This window comes from Fringilla coelebs, assembly GCF_963513975.1.
Source record: "Fringilla coelebs genome assembly, chromosome: Z".
NCBI lineage: Eukaryota > Metazoa > Chordata > Aves > Passeriformes > Fringillidae > Fringilla > Fringilla coelebs.
In genome coordinates, this window is record NC_140031.1 from 47,052,180 (window position 1) to 47,072,170 (window position 19,991).

The 19,991-nt window shown below is 35.5% G+C and overlaps 1 protein-coding gene across 4 annotated transcripts in view; it reads right to left on the bottom strand.

The window, feature by feature from the left end:
• ARB2A (ARB2 cotranscriptional regulator A) overlaps nt 1-19,991 on the bottom strand; it is a 257,706-nt gene that overhangs the window by 190,628 nt on the left and 47,087 nt on the right. For all 4 annotated transcript variants that reach the window (XM_084224921.1, XM_084224918.1, XM_084224919.1 and 1 more), the window contains 2 exons: nt 11,726-11,791; nt 3,933-4,124 (listed from right to left, as the gene is read on the bottom strand). In XM_084224921.1, coding sequence (XP_084081047.1) covers nt 3,933-4,124; nt 11,726-11,791 — 258 coding nt within the window. The remainder of the gene's footprint in view (nt 1-3,932; nt 4,125-11,725; nt 11,792-19,991) is intronic.

The following is a 19,991-nucleotide window of genomic DNA, read 5'->3' on the forward strand; positions in this document are numbered from 1 at the left end:
CTGAGCTTCTATTTCTCCAATGAACAAATCTCTTCTCTAAGTACAACTTCAGCTTCTCCTTCTCTAACAAAGTGAAGAAGGGAGCCCCTCAACAACCATTATTAAACCAGGAACATAAAATGTTTAATTCTTGACATCCCAAGTATATGACCTCCTCAGTAAATTGAAGAATTTGCCTCTGCTTTTCATCACCTTTTCCTGGCACTACTTCAGTTATTGAATGCATGGTTAAACAATAACTGATCTGAGAAGACCCTAACTGTACAAACCTGGATGAGCCATTTAGGCCTAATATATTAGAGACAGATTAAAATTACTCTTTTAATCTACATTTATTTATTTATATCATTTGCAATTACTTTTTTATAAAAAGTGGAATATCTTCAAAGCAGAATTCTCATTATAAATGGAATAGTCACTCATTCCCAGGGGAGGAACTTGAACTTCAGTCTCTCATGCACCAGATAACTGCTTCTGTCAAAAATCAGTTTTTTGAGAGAAAGTTTCAGTAGAAAATTTCTACTTTAACAAAACAGCAAATCTATGCAGTATTTTTGTACTGCATTTACAGGACATTGCCAGTTTCTTTTGTTTTAAATATCTTTTTTAGCAGGTATTTGTTTTAATTTAGCTTTTGTTACATTCTTTCTGCCTTACTAGCACATTTTTCTTTTTCATACTTGTTTTTCTAAAACACGTTTTGTCCTACCACATTTTAATGTATTTACATGTGTTTTTCACATTATGTACCATTTTCTCCCTCCTTCTTTTCCTACAATCTGTTCTCTATCTAGTTGCTTATTTGTTCTCTTCATATTCGTTCATATTTCAACATTTCCTTTACACTACCAAGTTTGAATTTTCAAATTAACACAATAATACTATCTCTTCACATAAACCCTTGTCAACTAGTCACAATGCCTCTTACACAAAAGATTGAATCTACACAATAGGGCTAGAGATAAAACACGGAACTAGAAGCATTACCTACAGGAATTGCAGAGATGAAAAAGAAAAACATATTTCTAGCTACTTGAATTCCCACCAGGATTTTTCTCTTTGAATCTTTTCTAGGTAACGTGCAGGAACCCCAAAATACTAGAATTTTAAAATACAAAATTTTAAGTCCGTACATTGCTCCCTTGTTCCACACATGCTTGAGAAGTGGGGTTTCTTAATTATTTTTTCCTCAAAAGTGTGGCATCACAAAGAAAGTTTCTACTCCTCCCTTAATTTCCTGTTTAGAAGTATCAGTTCATCCTGCTCAATGCACTGCTCACTGATAACCCCATCTGCTACATCCCTGTTTCCAGTTTTTCCAAGAACTGAACTGAGAAGAGAAGCAAAGAGAAAAGCAGTTAAGTTGTGGGGTTTGGCCTACTTAGAGGGTAGTTTTTTGCTTCTGTGGATTTTTGTTTCTGAAAAGCATGTACTTCTGAATTAGTTAACTGCACATAGGACATTCAAGCACTACTTCTGTAATCCTCAATTTTAATTTTTTAAATTAGAACCTTATCTTCAGGAAATGTTTTACGCTGGCTGCAATGCCTGCATGTGTTGCATAAGTCACATTAGATCATGGGAATTTTCAAATCCTACGTATCATTATCCACTTAAAATTCATGTAAGTCTATTAGAAAAAAAACAAATCCATGCTGTCTCGTCACCAGCACTGATGCTTTGGTAAGGTCAGCTGGTTTCATTCAAGAATGAGACCTCTCCTTAGAAGAAACACAGAAAGATCTAGGAAATAATTCCCTACTTCAAATAATGTTGCATGAGGGATTAAACACAATTTTCATTCAGGCTACTTATCATCTAGGCTAGTTATTTTCATTTCATTACTGATGTGACTAAATCAACTAGAGGACTGAATACCAGAAACAGATGCAATTTTTACCATTATTTTTATCATATGGAGTCCTTACACTCTACCATAATTTTCTGCATTTAGAAATGTAATTTATATGTGTGCCTGAAGCTGACATGATACCAGCATGTACCTATATGTATTCTCTTTTTAGTCATAACCAAATGATTCTAAATACTTTCAGCAGGGTCCAACTTCCATAAAATAATGCCTTATCTAACCAGATATACAACCAATTCCCAGTACGGGGATTACAGGATACAAAAAAAAAATAGCAATACATTTAATGACATAACTGAATTTGATTCAACACAACTGAATACAATCTATTCTTCATTTTGCATGCAAAAAAATCACTGTAATAGTATGTGTCCTAAACATATAGTACACTTATCAGAATTTTAAGGTGCACAAAAAGGGACAGTAGGTTTTACAGCAGCTGGAATTACTGAACTAAAGAGAACTACAAATTTAAAAAACATATTAAGGAAAAGCTCACAAAGTTTGATGTACCAATGTTATTCAATGATTACGCTTTTGTAAAAACATTTTCTCATCCAACAACTGGGACTTTTTCCTGTATTGTTTTTTTAATAAGCATGCAAAATGCAGAGAAAAATAATCTGGTTTTAAGTATAACAGCCATTTGAGAAAACAGAGTTTGCTCTCTTTCATACTGGCACAAGCCACTGCACAAAATAAATAAAAATAACAAGAGGAAAAAAAAAATTCTCCTCAACTAGAAATGAACTAGAAACCCTTAAAAATGATCTGTTAAATAAGGGTTAGTATCCCAGTTTGAAATGCTCGGTCTCTCATGTTACCCAAGACAGCAGCAGCTCTAGGAAAGAACAAAAATGCAAGCATGTAAGCACTATACAAAAACTGAAGCAGGTTCAGCTATGTGGGTTTCTTGGGAAATGTTTTGGAACCAGCACTAGAAGTCCCATACTGGACCTACCATACACCTGTACTGTGCTCAGTAATCCTGAGGTACTTTATGCTCCGTCTCAATCTGAATCTTAATTTAAAATGAATAAAAAACTTTATGTTAGGAAAAGATAAGCCTCACTTTCACAGGTCTAGGTTTCTTTTTCTCATTAAGTATAGTCTGGTGCTTTGATAGTGAGTAAAACAAAGAAAAAATAACTTAATGGCCTAATGTTTTTATAGGTTTTCTATCTTTGCTTTATTGAAAAAAAATTACCATTTGTAATACTGAATACTTTAAAGACAGCTGCAAAAATTATCCATCAACTGCAAAAATTAATCACTTGGCAAAATATGTAACAGTAACAGTGACAACACTGATATTTAGAGAAGAACATTACGTTAACTTGCCAAATATAATAGAAACAGTGAGTCTTAAAAAAGCTCTTCTAATGTTTACTGCAAGCAGGAAGTTTCCTTTAGGTAGCAGGGCGCAGATGATTAATTACTCCTGCAATGTTCCAATGACAAAAACATAACACAAATTGTCCACTGTCTCTCAAATAGATTTAACAAAATAGTGTCAACAAAATGCAAATGTCTTCTATTGTCAAATACTGATAAGTAAATCAGAATTAATTGGTATTTAGTAAATATCTGACAAAGACAACGTCTTTAATAAATTCAGTACAAGTCCAGTAAAAAGACTGTGTGCTATCATGAAAGCTCATGTTATCATTAGATTACAGCAGTCATTGAGCAATAATATGTACAAATTAAATGAAATATAAAAGAAAACAATCCAAATTTTAAGAAATTTCTGTAGTGTCTTGTGCTGCATCATATCACCTGCTAAGGACTCTTGTCATAGTATCTGCCATATTAAACTACATGGCGTGCCCAACACAACAACATGACATGCAACTAAATTTTATTTTACTGCAAAGCAGGAACTTGGTTCCACCAGAAAAAGTTCAACAAAACAAAAAAGGTATTCCCATCACAAATACAATGATCACATAGTAACATATAGAATACTTATTAAAATAATAAAACATCACAGGTTCACAGTTCTTCATGCACAGGCACACACGTGCACATCCACAGCACACACTGTTGAATTTTCACTTACCTCAATAGCTCTCTTTATGTATGGTATCTGTGTCCCACTGTCCAGATCTTCATTAATTATAAGTCTCCTCGCCCACTGACCAGCTCTGACAACACCATTACCATGAATTAGGACCAACAGCTTGTCAGGATTTACTAATGCATCTTCACTCATAAAGATAAAGCTCTTTGGTTCAGTCTCAATTGCATCAACCTGCAATTACAGACAACACACATTTTAATGCATCAATATAATTCTTTGAAAGAAAACCTTTAGTTACAAACTTATCTACCAAATTTATATAAAAACATTCACCATTAAGCAACCATTTCAGTGCATGTATGCCCAGGACTAAATAAAAATAAAGCAAAATGTGCAACGTAATTTTGAAATACATAAACATACCACATTTTAGAACAGCATTCCAAGAGACATTTAAAATCAAGAAAAGGGGTAAAAGGTGCGCTTAAGCTTTGAAACATCAGTTGTTTACAAAAATTTACAAGAAAGGAAGAAAGTCCATAAATGAGCAATTGGAGGTGGCGAGAGGAGAGTAAGTAATTTTTTACCTCTTAAATGCCTGAAGCAATAATAAATTCTTACATAATATGAAAAAAAATGTCCTGAAGAGTTCCAAATCAGCCACCTCAACATAAATACTCCATATGCTACATAGAGGAACCAGTACTGCAAATTTGTCTATTACAAATTTAATACAATAGGTCTATTAAAATATAGAAACCCAATTTGGTTCTAAAAAACAGCTTCATTAATAGTCCACTTGTATCCGTGTCAATGCTTAGCTATTTTGCTGTAGGAAGAGACCAACAATTAGCTTTGATATTCTGCAAATTGCAACCTAATAGCACATTTTGTCTTTAAAGAGAATAAAGAAGCAGTTTTTAATCAATACAAAGTAAATTTTTACACTTGGTTTAGCAATCCTGTCTCAAGACAAAAGAACTGTCCTGATGTACATACCATGAGGGCAAAACAAATCTTCATGTCTACTTGTTCTTCTCTTTCTACTATATGAATACAGAGAAAAGAAAGAACAAAACAGGCACATCTCCCCCTCCTACAGCACTCCCCACCCTTCCACCCCCACAGCCCAACTGTCCAGCTGTTAGGAACGCTATCTGCAACAGAGAAGAAAAGCAGATCAGGCTATGATCCACACGTTAAGAAGGAATTGGTTATTTGGATTCGTTTTGGTAGTTTTTTCTCATATATATGGGTATGTATTCTTAACTATCCTTATAACAGGAAAAATAAATTCTGCATGCATCTTCAAACTTTTTTAATGTAAGCCTTTATAATGTAAGTTACAAAATGTTTTTTTAAATGAAGTCAGTGAGGTTACTTGAACAAAACAAAATTTGTAAATGAAAGAATGGTTATGTCTCTCTTCAGTATTTGCCATAGCACTGAAGACCTTGTTCCCCTGCTCCAAAATAAAGTAACATCTCACATGCCTCAGAGTTTGCACAGGAAACGTACTCACTTTCTCTCACACTTTGTACAAAAATAGAAAAGATGATAAAAAATATGTTCTATTGAAAAGACTGGGGTTACAGTCAGATCATGCTGCTGCTTCTGAAATAGCAGTATTGACACCTTAAAAGGTGAAACAGATGAGGTAAAAAGTCAGCCAACACTGAATCTCAGATAGTACTTGGCAACATGTAACTGACTTCTACCCACAAACTGAATATTTACAACACTATAATTAGGAAAAAAAGAGTGAATTTTGCATTTTAGACTAATGTGCAAGGTTAGCTTAGTAGGTTTTAGCACTTATATCACTTATAATATAAGTGGCTAAAGTTTATATAGTAGCATATAGGAAATACCAGCACTTAGTGGTCATATGTACTAGAAGATATCGCTAGTTCACATTTCTGCAAATAAGTTAATTTTAAAAAACAGTCAAAAATATCTACCAAGATCATAAAAAATCAATTTTGAGTCTTTTCCCAAAATTAAACACATTTAGAAACTTTTTGTTGAGCTAATTTACCTTCAAACAGTAGTATTTTATTACATCCAGCTTTCACTAAAGAATGCATGTAAATATCCCTCCTATACACAATCTTACTTTACTGACAGATCAACATTTAATGCCAGACACGTGGAGGTCACATAAAATACTTTACAATTATTAGCCACTTGTTTTTCTGGACCTACTCAAGGCCACTGATTTCTGATTACTTAAATCTAAACTGAATAAATACAGGAAAATGCTTTTTAGATTAATTTAACAATTTGCTTCAACACTGTTATTTACAGGTGAAAAAAATTCCAGTAATCTGCTCATTTGCTTCCCAAGATGAAAAGTCATCATCTATGTGTTTCAATATAAACCTCACTAACGTGCTTTAGTTAAAGTCTTCAAGTATTGAGAATCCTGATTTAAAATTTTTCAATCAAAAATGTAAAACTAAGTACTGCTGACCAATATTACAGGCAGCTAATCAACATTTGACTATTACCACAATTACTTAACAAACCTAAAATCTGTGGAAATTTTGCAAACAAGTATTAACTTCACTTAAGTAATAAAACTGGCAAAAGGAATATGATTTGGAGATAACAGACCATTGTTTCTCAAAGAAAAATAATTCTTCTATGAACTTTTACCTATTGAAGTGAAAGTGGAAAGCACTGATAACTGAGAAGATTCTATAAAGTGAGACATTTCAGCGTCATTGCCAACTAAACATGTGTCCTGGTTTCAGCCAAGATAGAGTTAACTTCTTCTCAGTAGCTGATAAAGTGCAGTATTTTGGCATCAGAACAAGAACAGTATTGATAACACTTAGGTATAACACTGATATTTTGGTTTTCTGCTAAGTTGTGTTTATCCAAAGTCAAGAACTTCTCTTTCCTTGTCTCATGCTCTCCCAGTGAAAAGGTATGCAAAATAAATTGGAGTGAGCATGGCTGGGACAGGTGCCCTGAACTGGCAAAGGAATATTCCACATCCCAAAATATCATGCCCAGGATATAAACTAGGAGGAGTTACCCAGAAGCATGGCCAATCTGGGTTCAGGAATCAGGAGTCTGGCATCTGGCATTGCACATCATCTTTTTTTGGTGTTATTATTATCATTTACCATTATCACTGTTTTTTACTTCACTTTAGGTTATTAAACTGTTTTTATCTCAGCTAACAGGTTTTACTTTGATTCTCCTCCCCATTCCACTGGTGTTTGGGGAGGTAAAAGGAGGGTTGAGCAAGCAGCTGCATGGTGCCTAATTTCCAGCCAGGCTTAAAACCACTACAACATGTTACTAATTATTTAAACTTCCATCTCAGGCTTCCCCAGAAGCTGTTAAAGATGCAGTTAATTTAGAAGTACACTCTATTTATCCTCAACAGCTAAAGAAGAGCAAAGATCAATCACTGATTATGACACTAAAACTAGAGAAATACAAATACTCCATCTGGCTAAAAAAATTGTGGTCTTCCTTTTACTCCTAACATAACCTTCAATGGAGTGCAAAATGAAACTTTAGAGGTAGTAATGGAATGCCTCTCCATAAATGTGAGACTCTTTATTAAAATGTTCAAGTCCAGTAGTACATGTTGAACATTGGAAGTTCAATGCTTTACAGTAACAATAATTCAATGTGGATCTTGGCCTCCCTGCGCAGGAAAAAACGTTCAGAATTGTTCAGTCAGAGAAGCTGGCATAAAACAGTAACGGGCAAGCTCTCCTGATCTGCCAACTGGTGTTACTTTCATATCTGAAACCAAATTAATTAATTTTTGTATTCCAAATTGAAGTTGCCACCTAAGAAAGCAAAACAAAGACAGCAAGTTGGATTTTACACACAAAGTTGAAATAAAGGAAGATAAAATGCCACCATGCTAAACCTTTGAAGCCCAGCATTTCCATTCCCAACTAAAATCATCCTGAAAAAAAGCACACTCCACCTGACACAGTCCTGAAACACATTTCAAATATTCAAAAATCACAGGACTGCCAGCTTCCTTTTCAGCTGACAGAAAAAGGAAAGCCAATACAACAACTTTCAGATCACCTGTGATGAAGTTAAAAGAAAAAAAGGTTTTGTACTCATCTCTAAAATATGCACATAAAAAGGCTGTGTGTGTGTATATATATATGTGTGTGTGTGTGTGTGTGTGTATACACACATATGAGCCATCTTGGTTAGACCAAGGTCCAGGGTCCTGTTTCTGACAACACGCAGATTGCATAGGGGAACAGTAAAAACAGAGTGGTTACAAAGTGATTCTTGCCTGGCTTTGACAGCCAGTAACTTTGGAACCTTGCAAGCCACAGTTTATATAACTGGGCAAGCACATAAAATAGTTCAAGGCACCTACCTATCCCACCTTAATATTGTCAAATGGTTTTTTTGACTGCATTTATACCTCTTTCCTTGGTAGTATTCTGTGGCAATGAGTTCCACATTATAATTGGGACATATAGAAATAATACTGTCTCTTTCAGCAGAGATCTCCTGCCTGATAATTTAAACTTGATGCCCCTTAGGTTCTCTATTATGAAAAAGGCAAAAACCCATTTCCTATTCATCTTCTCTTCACCTTTCATGATTTTATGGATTTGTCATATTCCTTCCTCAGCCATCTATTTTCCAAGCTGAAGAATCTTTGTTTAATCTTTCTTTGTCTGAAAAGAATTTCATGCCTGTGATCATCCTTGCAACCCTCCTCTGTATTTCTTTTTAATTCTTCATATCCTTTTTGATATGATGTCCAGACTTCATGCAGTGTTTAACATGAGGGCCCACATAACGAGTGGAATGATGATGTTTTTCTGTTTTGTTCTCGATACCTCGTAATACCTAACATCCTATTTGCTTTGAGGGTTTTTGACTGCCATTGAGTACTCACTGATGTTCTCAGAGAACTACTCACAATCACTCCAAGCTCTTTCCTGAGTTGTAATAGCTCATTTAGAGGCCACTGTTGTGTTTACAGAGTGAGTGATCTTCCCCATAATTTTGTATTTACCAGAATTGAATCTCCTGTCATTTAATCATCCAGTTATATAGAATGAATAAATAATTTTCCAATTCATCATAATCAGCTTTAGGTTTAACTATCCCAAATAATTTGAGGAAAAAAAACCAGAAAAGTTTGTTAGCTTGCATTAATTCCTTTTTTCCTTTTGCTTACAGCTATGTCAGGTCTTAACAGCATTTCACTGGTAACAGTTTATTTCATCTGTAAAATATGAACACCTTTCTCCCCTTCTAACCAATTAATTCTTAAGCGGACTATCTTCTCCTGTGCTTTTTAAAAGCATTTAAGTTTGTTGACAGTTTACTGGAAGTATCTGTACTCTTTTACTGACAAGATTTTTCTTCTTCATGTGATCTGTGACTCCTGCAATGAATTCTGGATTGTTTTTAAAGAAACTGGTACTAATTTCCCCACTACTACTACTACTACTACTACTACTACTACTACTACTACCACCACCAATAACAATAAAAATTATTATTAATAATAAATTATTATTATTAATACTACTAATAATAACAATATTAATAATATCTGATTTCAGCAGTAAGTTAAATACAAACTGGTGGTTCTGAAGCTTCCTGTTTGACTTCTTATAGAACCCTAGGTTTAAAAAAAATCTCATCCTGGAATTTGTTTATTGTACAATATATTTACTTGTCCTCGGGTCTCCTCTATTGATATGACAAATTTCAGACAGTTGCTCAGAATTATATCTTGTTTAGAAAAAAAAAGTTAAGTGCGTGGAAACTGGACAAGTAGTACTGGAATGAATTATGTTAGTTTTTCTTATTTAACCTTAGTGTTTATTTTAGCTGCAGTTCATCTACTGGCCTTATCAGCTCTCTTTTATTATTAGCCTTTACAACTCCAAAAAGCTCCTCAAATTTGGTTTTTCTGAATTTCCTGAATTTAATTTACATGTAACTTAACCAACCTTTACACTCTCTACTATTCTCATCCTAAAAGCTGTTTTATTACTTTTACTAGTTTCCTTTACTAGTTTCAGGTAGAGGGTTTTGTGTCCTTACTTGGGAGTGATTTAAACCTAGCTTTTACACAGCTTTAACTTTTCAATTTCCAAATATGTTGTTTCAATTTTTCATAACCTATTTTTGATGGTGAGGGCTGGGACACATAACAGCCATTCCTGAAGAACAGTGTTCATACCACATGTGAATTTTTCCACAATGCTCACAATTAGACACCTGCATATGTTGTGCTTTCTTATTTTGCTCCAAAATGCAATTAAATTATGACACTTCACAGAAGCTGAAAGTAATACATTTGAGAATAGCTTAAACGTATTACTGAATAATTGTATCCATTGTCACTACACAATTTCCAAATACGAGTAAAGAGATTAATCCAAACGTGGGAACTAGCCAGGACCATTCGTCTTCCAAGACAAGAAACCCAAACCTTAGAGCCAGGCAGATGAATCACCACAGGTGTGACATAGGTGATGGAGGTGCTGTAACACTCACCCTGAGTTTCTTCATCTTCATGCTTGGGAGCTAATTGATCAGCTTTAGTACTGCTCTACTCATATGCATATTCTTCATATTCTTTTTTGGGAATCAAACAAAGCCCTACAGCCTTAAAATCCAGACACTTCAAAGTTTATAAAAGACAGCTTCACAGCTTCACAGACAAAGTGTGACATGGCTTGAGAAGTCTCTGGATACATTATCTTTGTGGAAATACTTTTTGGACCAAAACTTCACCAAGAAAGAAAATTAGCCAAAAAGATGGAGATCATAACTCGCACTGCACCAGGCAGACTGTCATGATGAACCCAATCCTATGTCTGTCTATGCAGAAAAATCTGAAGTGAGGAAATGGTATCTCAGTTTTGGCTTGCAGGGCATTGGTGTAAGCACCAGGCTGGGAGTATTGCCCTTCGATTTCTCTGTGAACCTTGTAGCTCAGCTCCTTCTGCCATGACCACAAAACACCAAAAAAGCCCTTCTAGGAAACTAAAAGTAGTTTGGTCAGGTCATGAAAACCATGTTCCATTAAGCAACATTCAGGGAATGGAAATTGAAATACTGAAATCTTACAGAACTGTTAAAGCAAAAGACCTTTTCTTTTCATAGCCTAAACAGGTTTTCCTTGACTGAATATGAAGGTTCCTCTGAGAATGACAGCAATTCAAAAGATTTCAAAGAGCATAGGAATAATCCTTCATAATGATGGAAAATCTACACTGTCACACTCCAGTCTCCCCTGTGCTCTCCAACAGAGAATATAAAAATACCTGAACATCATCATATCACATCACATATATTTATAAACACTCTGATATGTGGGGGAGCATTAAATCTTTTCCAAGGGTTGATTAAATATTTTCACCAAGCAACAAAAACACTTTATATTACATGCATATTACAAATTACTGAAAAAGCATTTTTAAAAAAATGACTTAGAGTATTTTACTGATACTGAATGTGAATGTAGTCTGCTGCCTGCAAAGACATTTCTGTTCTCTACATCCAGCTGTAGACATCTCAAAATATCCACAAATACTTTTCAGAAAGCTTATGGTGCTCCTATTAAAAGCAATACATTTTGAAAATTCTGGTACCTGGTAAGGTAAGGAAGACTCAGTTGAAGAAATCAAACACATGAGAAGTGAGGTGGAACCACATCTCCAGATGCATACACATGCAAAATACAAAGGCAGTATCCTGAAACAATGCCCTGCACACCTTGTCTTTGTATGAATATGGGATCACAGGCTATGGTGGGTACAGATTCAAAAAACAATGCCTTTGGAAAAATAAATTATACTTACTGGAAGAGTTACTTTCTTCAAGTGGCATTCATTCTGCAGTAGTTCATAAATGTATTTAGTAATGATCTGGAAGAAAAGAAAAAAATAGAAATGCCACCAGATACTAAAACACTTAAAATAATGACATATGCAGGCAGACAACTTAAAGGCTAATTGGTTAAACTTCTAAGTACTTGTATATGTTTTGCCACTTTCCTGAATCATCTACTGTATAGTTAATTACAGAATTTGGAGCTTTAAACACTAAATTATCTCTGTTTCACAGAAAAGACTTCTTCCCAGTACAATGGAAGTGTAACTGTACCTGTGAATCCATCATGCACCATTGTGCGCACAATTAGGTGAATAACAACCTCAAAACAAAGGTTTATAACCAATTAATATATACTTGGGGGGTAGAAGAAAGGCTCTCTTTGTAAAGAAATACTTTTAAACATTTTGTCTGTGAGCAGATTTCTGGAATTCTCTCCCCTCCAGGTTCACTTCATGATTTATGTGGAGAGCAGTAGCCACCCTCAGCTAATTTACTTTGCCATTTCTACTGACTGAACAGGGGAGGTATGGGTCAAAGATTGCTAAATGGAAGAAAACCCCATACAGATTGCCCACTATGGGGGAGTTTATCTCTGTTTTCTCCATATAGGAATAAAATTGAAATTTCAACCCTGAAACCAAAGGTATTATTTTAGAAAGCAACAAAATGAAGAAAGAAAAAAACCAAAACCCAAAACACCAAAAAAGCCCACAAACAAAAAAAAAAAAGAAATCCCAAACAAACAAAAACATTAAAAAGCCAAACAAAACCAAAAAACCAAAACAAACCAAAACCCACCAGGAAACAAAAAAAATTACAAAACCCACAAGTCGCACAAAAATCAACCTTGTTGCGACGAAAGACTTGCCCTCTTGAATGTAACAAAGTTGTTCATATTTCAAATTCTTGGCTCCTATCTAGGGACATTTTTTTTCTCCCTTACATATTCTAAGAAAATTGGAGATGAAGATTAAATACTTTCTATCCATAATTAATGTGGGAATTAAACTGAGGAACAAACAGGCACTTATCCATTTGAGGCTGTAAAAATGGTGTTGATGTTACTGTCTGGATTTCAATGGCTATAACAGTTTGGAAAAAAAAAAAGCAAATTACAGAGGTAAAATAAAGAACTCATTTAAAGAGGCTGAAATGGTGCTTGCCTTCTCTTTAAAGCACAGGGAACGAAATTTAAATTCCAGACAGAACAAGATCTAAGTCTCAGAATATTAATCCAAGCATATCTGGGTACAAACCCAGACAGTATTCTTTAGATTAACACCTCAAGGCCGCAATTACATCCATCTGAACCCACAGTATATTAAGCCCCAATAGAAACATCACTGTAACAAAGGTCTTAGGTGATGGCATCTTAACGCCACATTATCATCCAAACAAGCAGGAGGCAGGGTGTCATAAACTTCAAATTTAATTTTTCAAATGCACAATTACAAAAGGAAATTTCAACAAAGTCCGAAAGTTTTTATTATGTAAATGTGAGGAAACACATATGTAAATGTTTGGAACATGTATGAACAAATTGGAAGTGCCAATGAAAGCTAATTAAAAATGTTGGTATATGTTCCTCCTTTCCTTTCTCTGAAACCCAAAATCTTTATTAGAATTATAAGAATTATTTCTGATCCTGCTCAAATACATTTATTGATAGAATTATGTTCAAAAAACTTTATGGTTTACAGATTATCAGTCCTTCTGAACATTATTATCTACACAGAAACTGCATTTGGAGAAGGAATTCAGCTGCAAGCGATGAGTTGATTTAAGACATGTTTATCCCCAAAGCAGTATGCTTGCAACATGCATACAGTGTAATTTTACCTTCAGGGGCAAACCTTTTATGGTTCACCGAAATCGACTGCAGTGTTATACCAACAAGTAAAGCAGTTAAGTTCCTGCAGTCTCAGATGCTAATGTTGTACCGACATTAAAGTGAGCATAATGATAACACTGACTACAACACCAAAATTTTGGTTTTAATTCTCAATTCAGGCATCTACTCACTGTTAAAAACGCTACAAGAAAATTTAGAAGAGAAAAACTGCTATGCAGAAAATGTACTTTAGTCACTACTTCTGAAAATCTACCCTTTGTACATCTGTTTGCATCTATTTCTTCTATTCTTTCTCATTTATTTAGACTGTGTGTCTTCAGAGCAGAAATAAACTCATTTTTTCCACAGCCTGTCTCATGGGGCAGTCATTCGAACTGACTCTTTATGCACTACTCTAGTACAATAAAGAGCAATACAACCTTAAAAATGGGAGTGTTCAATCAGTAGAATACTCTGGTGTGCCAAAGACTTAACCTAATGAATGCTTTCAATAAAAGCATACAGGAGGAGGAGGCTCATATGCAAAGTCTGAGATTATCATCTTCAGACAGCTCAGCACCTCAATGGCCTGCATTGCCCAGAGATTTCAGGAAAAATTCCATAAAAAACCCCTCAAACAGAACAACCCCTAATACTGGCCCAGTCTATATAATATATATATTTAGATGTATATGTATATGTGTGTATATATATGTATATGTGAATACGTGTGTGTGTGTGTCTGTGTGTATGTGTGTATGTATGTATGTAGCAGCCACAGAAGGGGCTGAAGGCTTTTTTTCAGTAGATCAACATGTTTACGGATTTCCTAGCAATGGCTGGTACACTATCTTAAATGATGGAAACTGATACACAAGATTTCCTGAAGTGCCATCCAAGTCCAAAATTTTCCAGATTTGAAAAGATCACTAATGGCCAGACTTCCTGCATTCCACCATAGATGTGTCTGGAAAACTTGACAAAATTCAGTCCTGCCTAGGAAAATCTAGCAAAATTCTCTCCTGTCTAGGAATATGGCTGCAAGTACTGAAAATGCTATACATCCAACACTGTCTTTGGATTTTTATGCACTTCTTCTGATTTTATGGCTGATGATTAAAAAAAATCTTTCCTACAGGAAGCAAAAAGAAAAGAAACTGTGTGATATTTTTTATATAGAACTAGTTAGACTATCTCAAATCTATACAATTTATATAGCCACAACCTCTCTAAGTAACAATATTATCTTGTGCCTGTTGGTCTTCTACATTTAACATCTGAAAACTATTGTAGAAACTACTGTAGAATGTTGAGAAGTGTCTTTTGACTTCTTGCCTGAGTAGGTGGTGCTGGTTACAGTCTATGAACTCTCCTGGACTAATTATCACTCAGTCACACAGCTGCTCATCATGCAGGTATATGGTGACAGAGACTGATCAATTCAGTCCTGCATCAATAAATCATCTGAACTATCAAGCAACAAATTGTTCAGATCCAGACATTCTCAATGCAAACTGTAACACTTACTAGAGAGTCCTATTCATGCTAGTCATGCTAACCTGGGATAGCTGCACTTTTTCTAAGGCTCTTGAAACTGGTTAGGTATGCCAAAGCTCTAAGCACTATACTGCACTGTAATTCAAGGTAATAAGTTGGCTGGAGAGCAGGCATCATTGTGTCCAAGACTGCAAAGAAAAAAGAACCAATAGTAAGTCCTGCCCACAGTGTATGAAATTAATTGCCTGATAAATGGAGAAGAAACTGGCAGTTCTGTATTTTTTGCATGAGATACTGAAAGCTTCCACCTCATATTAGAGTATTTCTGTACTTCTTTCACATCCAAGTGCTGTCTATCAGGCAAATACATGCCAAATAAGACAAATATCTGAAATCAAAACTATCAAGGTGTTATTATTGACTGTGGAGTGAACTGAAGGAAGGAAAAAAATAATGAAACACAAATACCAAAAAATTCCATGCCTCTCATCACCTATTCTGATAGCAAGGGAGAAATCCTGTCCAGCAATGGAAAGCCTAAGATTTTGACTGTCCAAAAAAAGGTTGCACTCAAACTGCATGACAGAGGAAATTTTCTTCCCAGAACAAAGCAGTCCTCTCTGTAAGGAAACTACATTGCTTGCATTTTAAATTGCTCTCATTGACCAGAGGAGCCCGCGTTCTGCTTTCCCTAAGCCTGAGAAACTTCTGCCCTAAATGAAATCACAGCTACTCTAATTTTGTTGCACTAAAAAAATTCCCATAATGAAGGCAAGCTGATGAGAGCAGGGACCACAGCTGAGTAGAACACATCCTGAGCACTAAAACCAAGTAGGCTGACCTCAGCATATTAAAATCACAAGTATCTAATCTCTGCTACCATTTCTTTGTTGTAGTTTTCCTTCACCTATGGTGAACAAGGTTGTGAGCCTTAACACGTATTATTTGGTTCAGGAGTGGAACCAACCTTCAGTGCTTCAGCGCCTTTCTGAGAAGCTTAAAATGTCATGATTTATGTTGGATATAACAGAGAATCCCTCCAAAAGTACGTTTTCAAAGTGCTAGTGGTCTCAAATACATAAACTGCAGAGTCCAATAGCCTTATGGATAATCGGGGGACAGACCTAGGTCGTGACCAGTGAACCTTCATATGGATCCAGAAAACAGGCTATTATAATCACAAGGAAATGACATTTAATGACTTGGATAGAAAGCAAAAAGAACAGAAAGAAGCACATTATCTTATGACAGACCTGAGGTTTTACCATTGCACTGTGAAATATTCTGCACAACGACAGCAGGACTATAATGCCGCATACACTCTGCAGAGCAAAACTGAAACTACAGGTGGAAACCTAGTTGTGGCATACGCAAGCATAATATAAATTAATTAGTAAGGTCCTGGCTTCCTACAATATATGTTCTTTTAAGACAACGGTTCATAGAGAGGACTTTCTTACAGATTGTTTTCAATGACCAAAAAGCATTGAGAAATTTTGTTATGAGTCTAATTTGTGAAATCTTTGCAACAGAGCATTCTGAAACCACATGATCAACTGTATAGAACTATGTGAAAACAGAAATTAAAGACTAAGAGCCAGTGACTGTTACAAAAATCAGGAAGGTAGTGAAGTCTAAATACAATTAAAAGCAGAGACAAATACCAAAGAGACACTTCAATGCATTAAGTATAGGACGTCTTTAAACAGAGTCTGGAAAAGAGCGCTGAAAAAAAATTCCCACAAAGCAAGGAGGCAATTCCAGAATAACTCAGTTTAAACATGAGGATGAGCAGAATTGCAGCTGACCCATTAGTGAACTTTTCCATAACAGAGATTGCCAGGTATACAGACAACAGGTTACAACTCAATGACTTGATTAATAACACCTACATCCTAATCCAGAGGAGCTGCTTCAGTACATGCCATACCAAAACGCATGCTGGGACTCAGTGAAGCGCACTGAGCCTTACCCGCCAAGTTCCCCTCCCATGCTGTGCTTTACAACCCAAGTCCTCTAAATTCTTTTCTTCTCTCCCCCACAAATGCGCTCCCACTTACAAAACCAACCATGGCTACCCATCCGAAGATTACATACACAAATACATACATATACAAACAGAATAGCAAGCCTGCTGCAGAGGGCAAATAAGAAAAAAGACAAAGTAAACTACTCAAATTTGCAAAATGTTTTCTCAAGTGAATTCTCAATAAAAACATACTAAAAAATCGGCATAATCCTGTATGATTTATTGCCTCCCACTTCTAACCTGGCATCTATCAGGTGTCACTGGAAATCATTACCATGCAACCAACAGTCATGGATTCACGACAGATGCGAGGAACCCCTAGGCTAGCACAAACCACAAAGTCTCTTTTGAAGACAATCAAATGCCACATGTCCCCCTCTTTCCCCATATGTGCATCCCTCATGATCAAAATACCAACAACCCTGTCAAATGTCTGGTGTATGGTTAAAGCATGATAAAGAATAAAACACGTGACACAACAAAGGACAAGGCGCATGAGATTGGTTGACATTACAATCACTCCCACGACAGAGGACAGATTACAAGATGTAGGAAAAATGATGAGGAAGCACAAGCTGTTAACCCAAGTTGTCCACTCCATTGCCTACTCCTACACACTTGTAGCAGATTTTGGGGGAAAAAAGGAAATGGACAAAACAACAGATTAAATATATCCCTCTGGTGGACCAGATCCAGCTGGATGATCTGAGATTTCCGACATTGTATTTCTCATCTACAGATACTCAAAACAGAAACAGAAAACCATCATCACTATTACTACTCTTGCTATCACTTTTCACTGCTCCAAGGATAAAATATGAACAGAGACAGAACTACTCTCTCAAAGTTAAGAATGGCTACTTCCCATCATGAGTGAGTTGTGTTGGCAGCAAAACACTTACTCAGTGGATAGGGGCTTCTGCCTCCAAAGATGCCAGCTTGTGAAAAAACACATTCATTAAACACTCTGTCAGATCACTTTTCAATATTTTTAAAGAGAGTTCTCAAAATAAATCAGAGTAAAGAGAGTAAGAGAATCAAGTTACAATAATTTTAGTTGCATGTTTTTATGAGTGGCCAGATTTCTCAGAATAATAGTATGTTTAAAATTAAGTAGACTCTAGCTGATAAAACATAGCTGCATTGGCATTTTCCTTCTTGATCAACTTCTTGGATTTTCCTAAGTCATATAATAAAAGGGGTTAGTACATTATTAGTGTCATTAGTAGTTTACTATTCCTCCAATAACATTCTGAGTTAACTGTATTTTAACCTCAGTTTAATCTCCTACATGAACACACATTACAGAAAAAAAAATGGGGGGAAATAGAATAAAAACTCTTAGTGGTATTTTCAGTTCAGAAATCATTGAAGTCTGACCATCTCTACCCTCTACAGTATGTCACTCAGTCATAACTTCCTATACTTGAAGTGAAAAAAAAATGCAAGGGTTTGTTTTCTTTTCTTTAGAGAGGCTAAACTAATGTGACCTTAGGTTTATTTATCAACTCTCTTCCTGTGACACAGCTACACTTAAAATGTGTAACAGCTGAACACCACCAGTTCTGCTGAGAAATCCATGTACAGATGTACAAAAATCAGCCTTGCTTACTCTTTTTCATGAAGCTGTGTCTTTGAACTTCCTTCCTACAGGACACCAAGTGATTCACCATCAGCACCTCAGACCTCTGAAATTATTTTAAGTATTAATTTACACCTGACATAACATGTTACAATCTTTGAATCTAAGTTTCTCAAAAATGGACCTTCCATGGGCATAAAAAGGATACTATTTTCAAATAATTTATATTCAACATAAGAGATTAGACTCCTCAGCACTATTAGCATTTTCTAATAACTTCACAGCAGAGTACACAGGCTGGAGGTTTTGTAACTTATCTTAAAAACAAACAAGTATAAAACACTAGAAGCAGTGTCATGACAAGTAATGGATTTTGTTATTTTATAAAATTTGTCTCCTCACTGGTAATAGGCAATCCAATGCAAGAAGAGAAAATAAGCACAAGAGGGAAACAATCCCTGTAACATACAGTAGTCTACCCACAATGTTTTCCTCTTCACAGTGTAAGAACAATAATGTTCAGTGAAACAAATGCAAAATGAACTCCAACTGACTGCCCTACAGCAAATCTCAAGTGGTGGGACTGACCTGAGGCTTGCTGCTGTGGCTGCCATAGCCTTGGTTGAATGAGCTTTATTTTGACCCTGAGGTGACAAACCTGCCAATACGTACTAATGAGAGACGCAATGAACTTTTTGACATACTGCTCTTTGATAGACTTACCTAAGAACTGGGAGAAACCAAAAAAAAAAAAAAAAAAAAAAAAAAAAAAACCCCAAAAAACCCTCACCATCACCATTCTAGAACAAAAGACCCTAAAAGCTGAATAAACTTTCTAAAACTCCAGTTCATTGCAGGCTAAAAAGGAAAAAAAAATTAGAAAGAGAGAAACAAAATCAATGGTATTTTAAAAATCTACTAAGACCTCACTTGGATTATAGTGTGGGAGAACAATTCATTAAGATGGAACTGACATTATCTCTATGTGGTTCCTTGTGTTTTCTACTGAAAGCCATTCAATTCAACCTTCACACACAGTTGTGATATTCTGCATTTTGAGCTGACTGATCACAACTAAGATCTCAAGGTCTTTTGAGAGAATTAAATGAAAGACAACAGGGATTTGTCATGAGTGCAGCACATACTGTGATCTGATTTGACCCAATGTTTCGTTACATGGTCTTTGCTGACACCTGTTGGTTTATTTTTTGTTTTCCTTTTTTTTTTCCTTTTTAAGAGAAGCATCTCTAATTTTAAAAGCCACTTGACAATTATTTGGCTTTAGAAATGGCT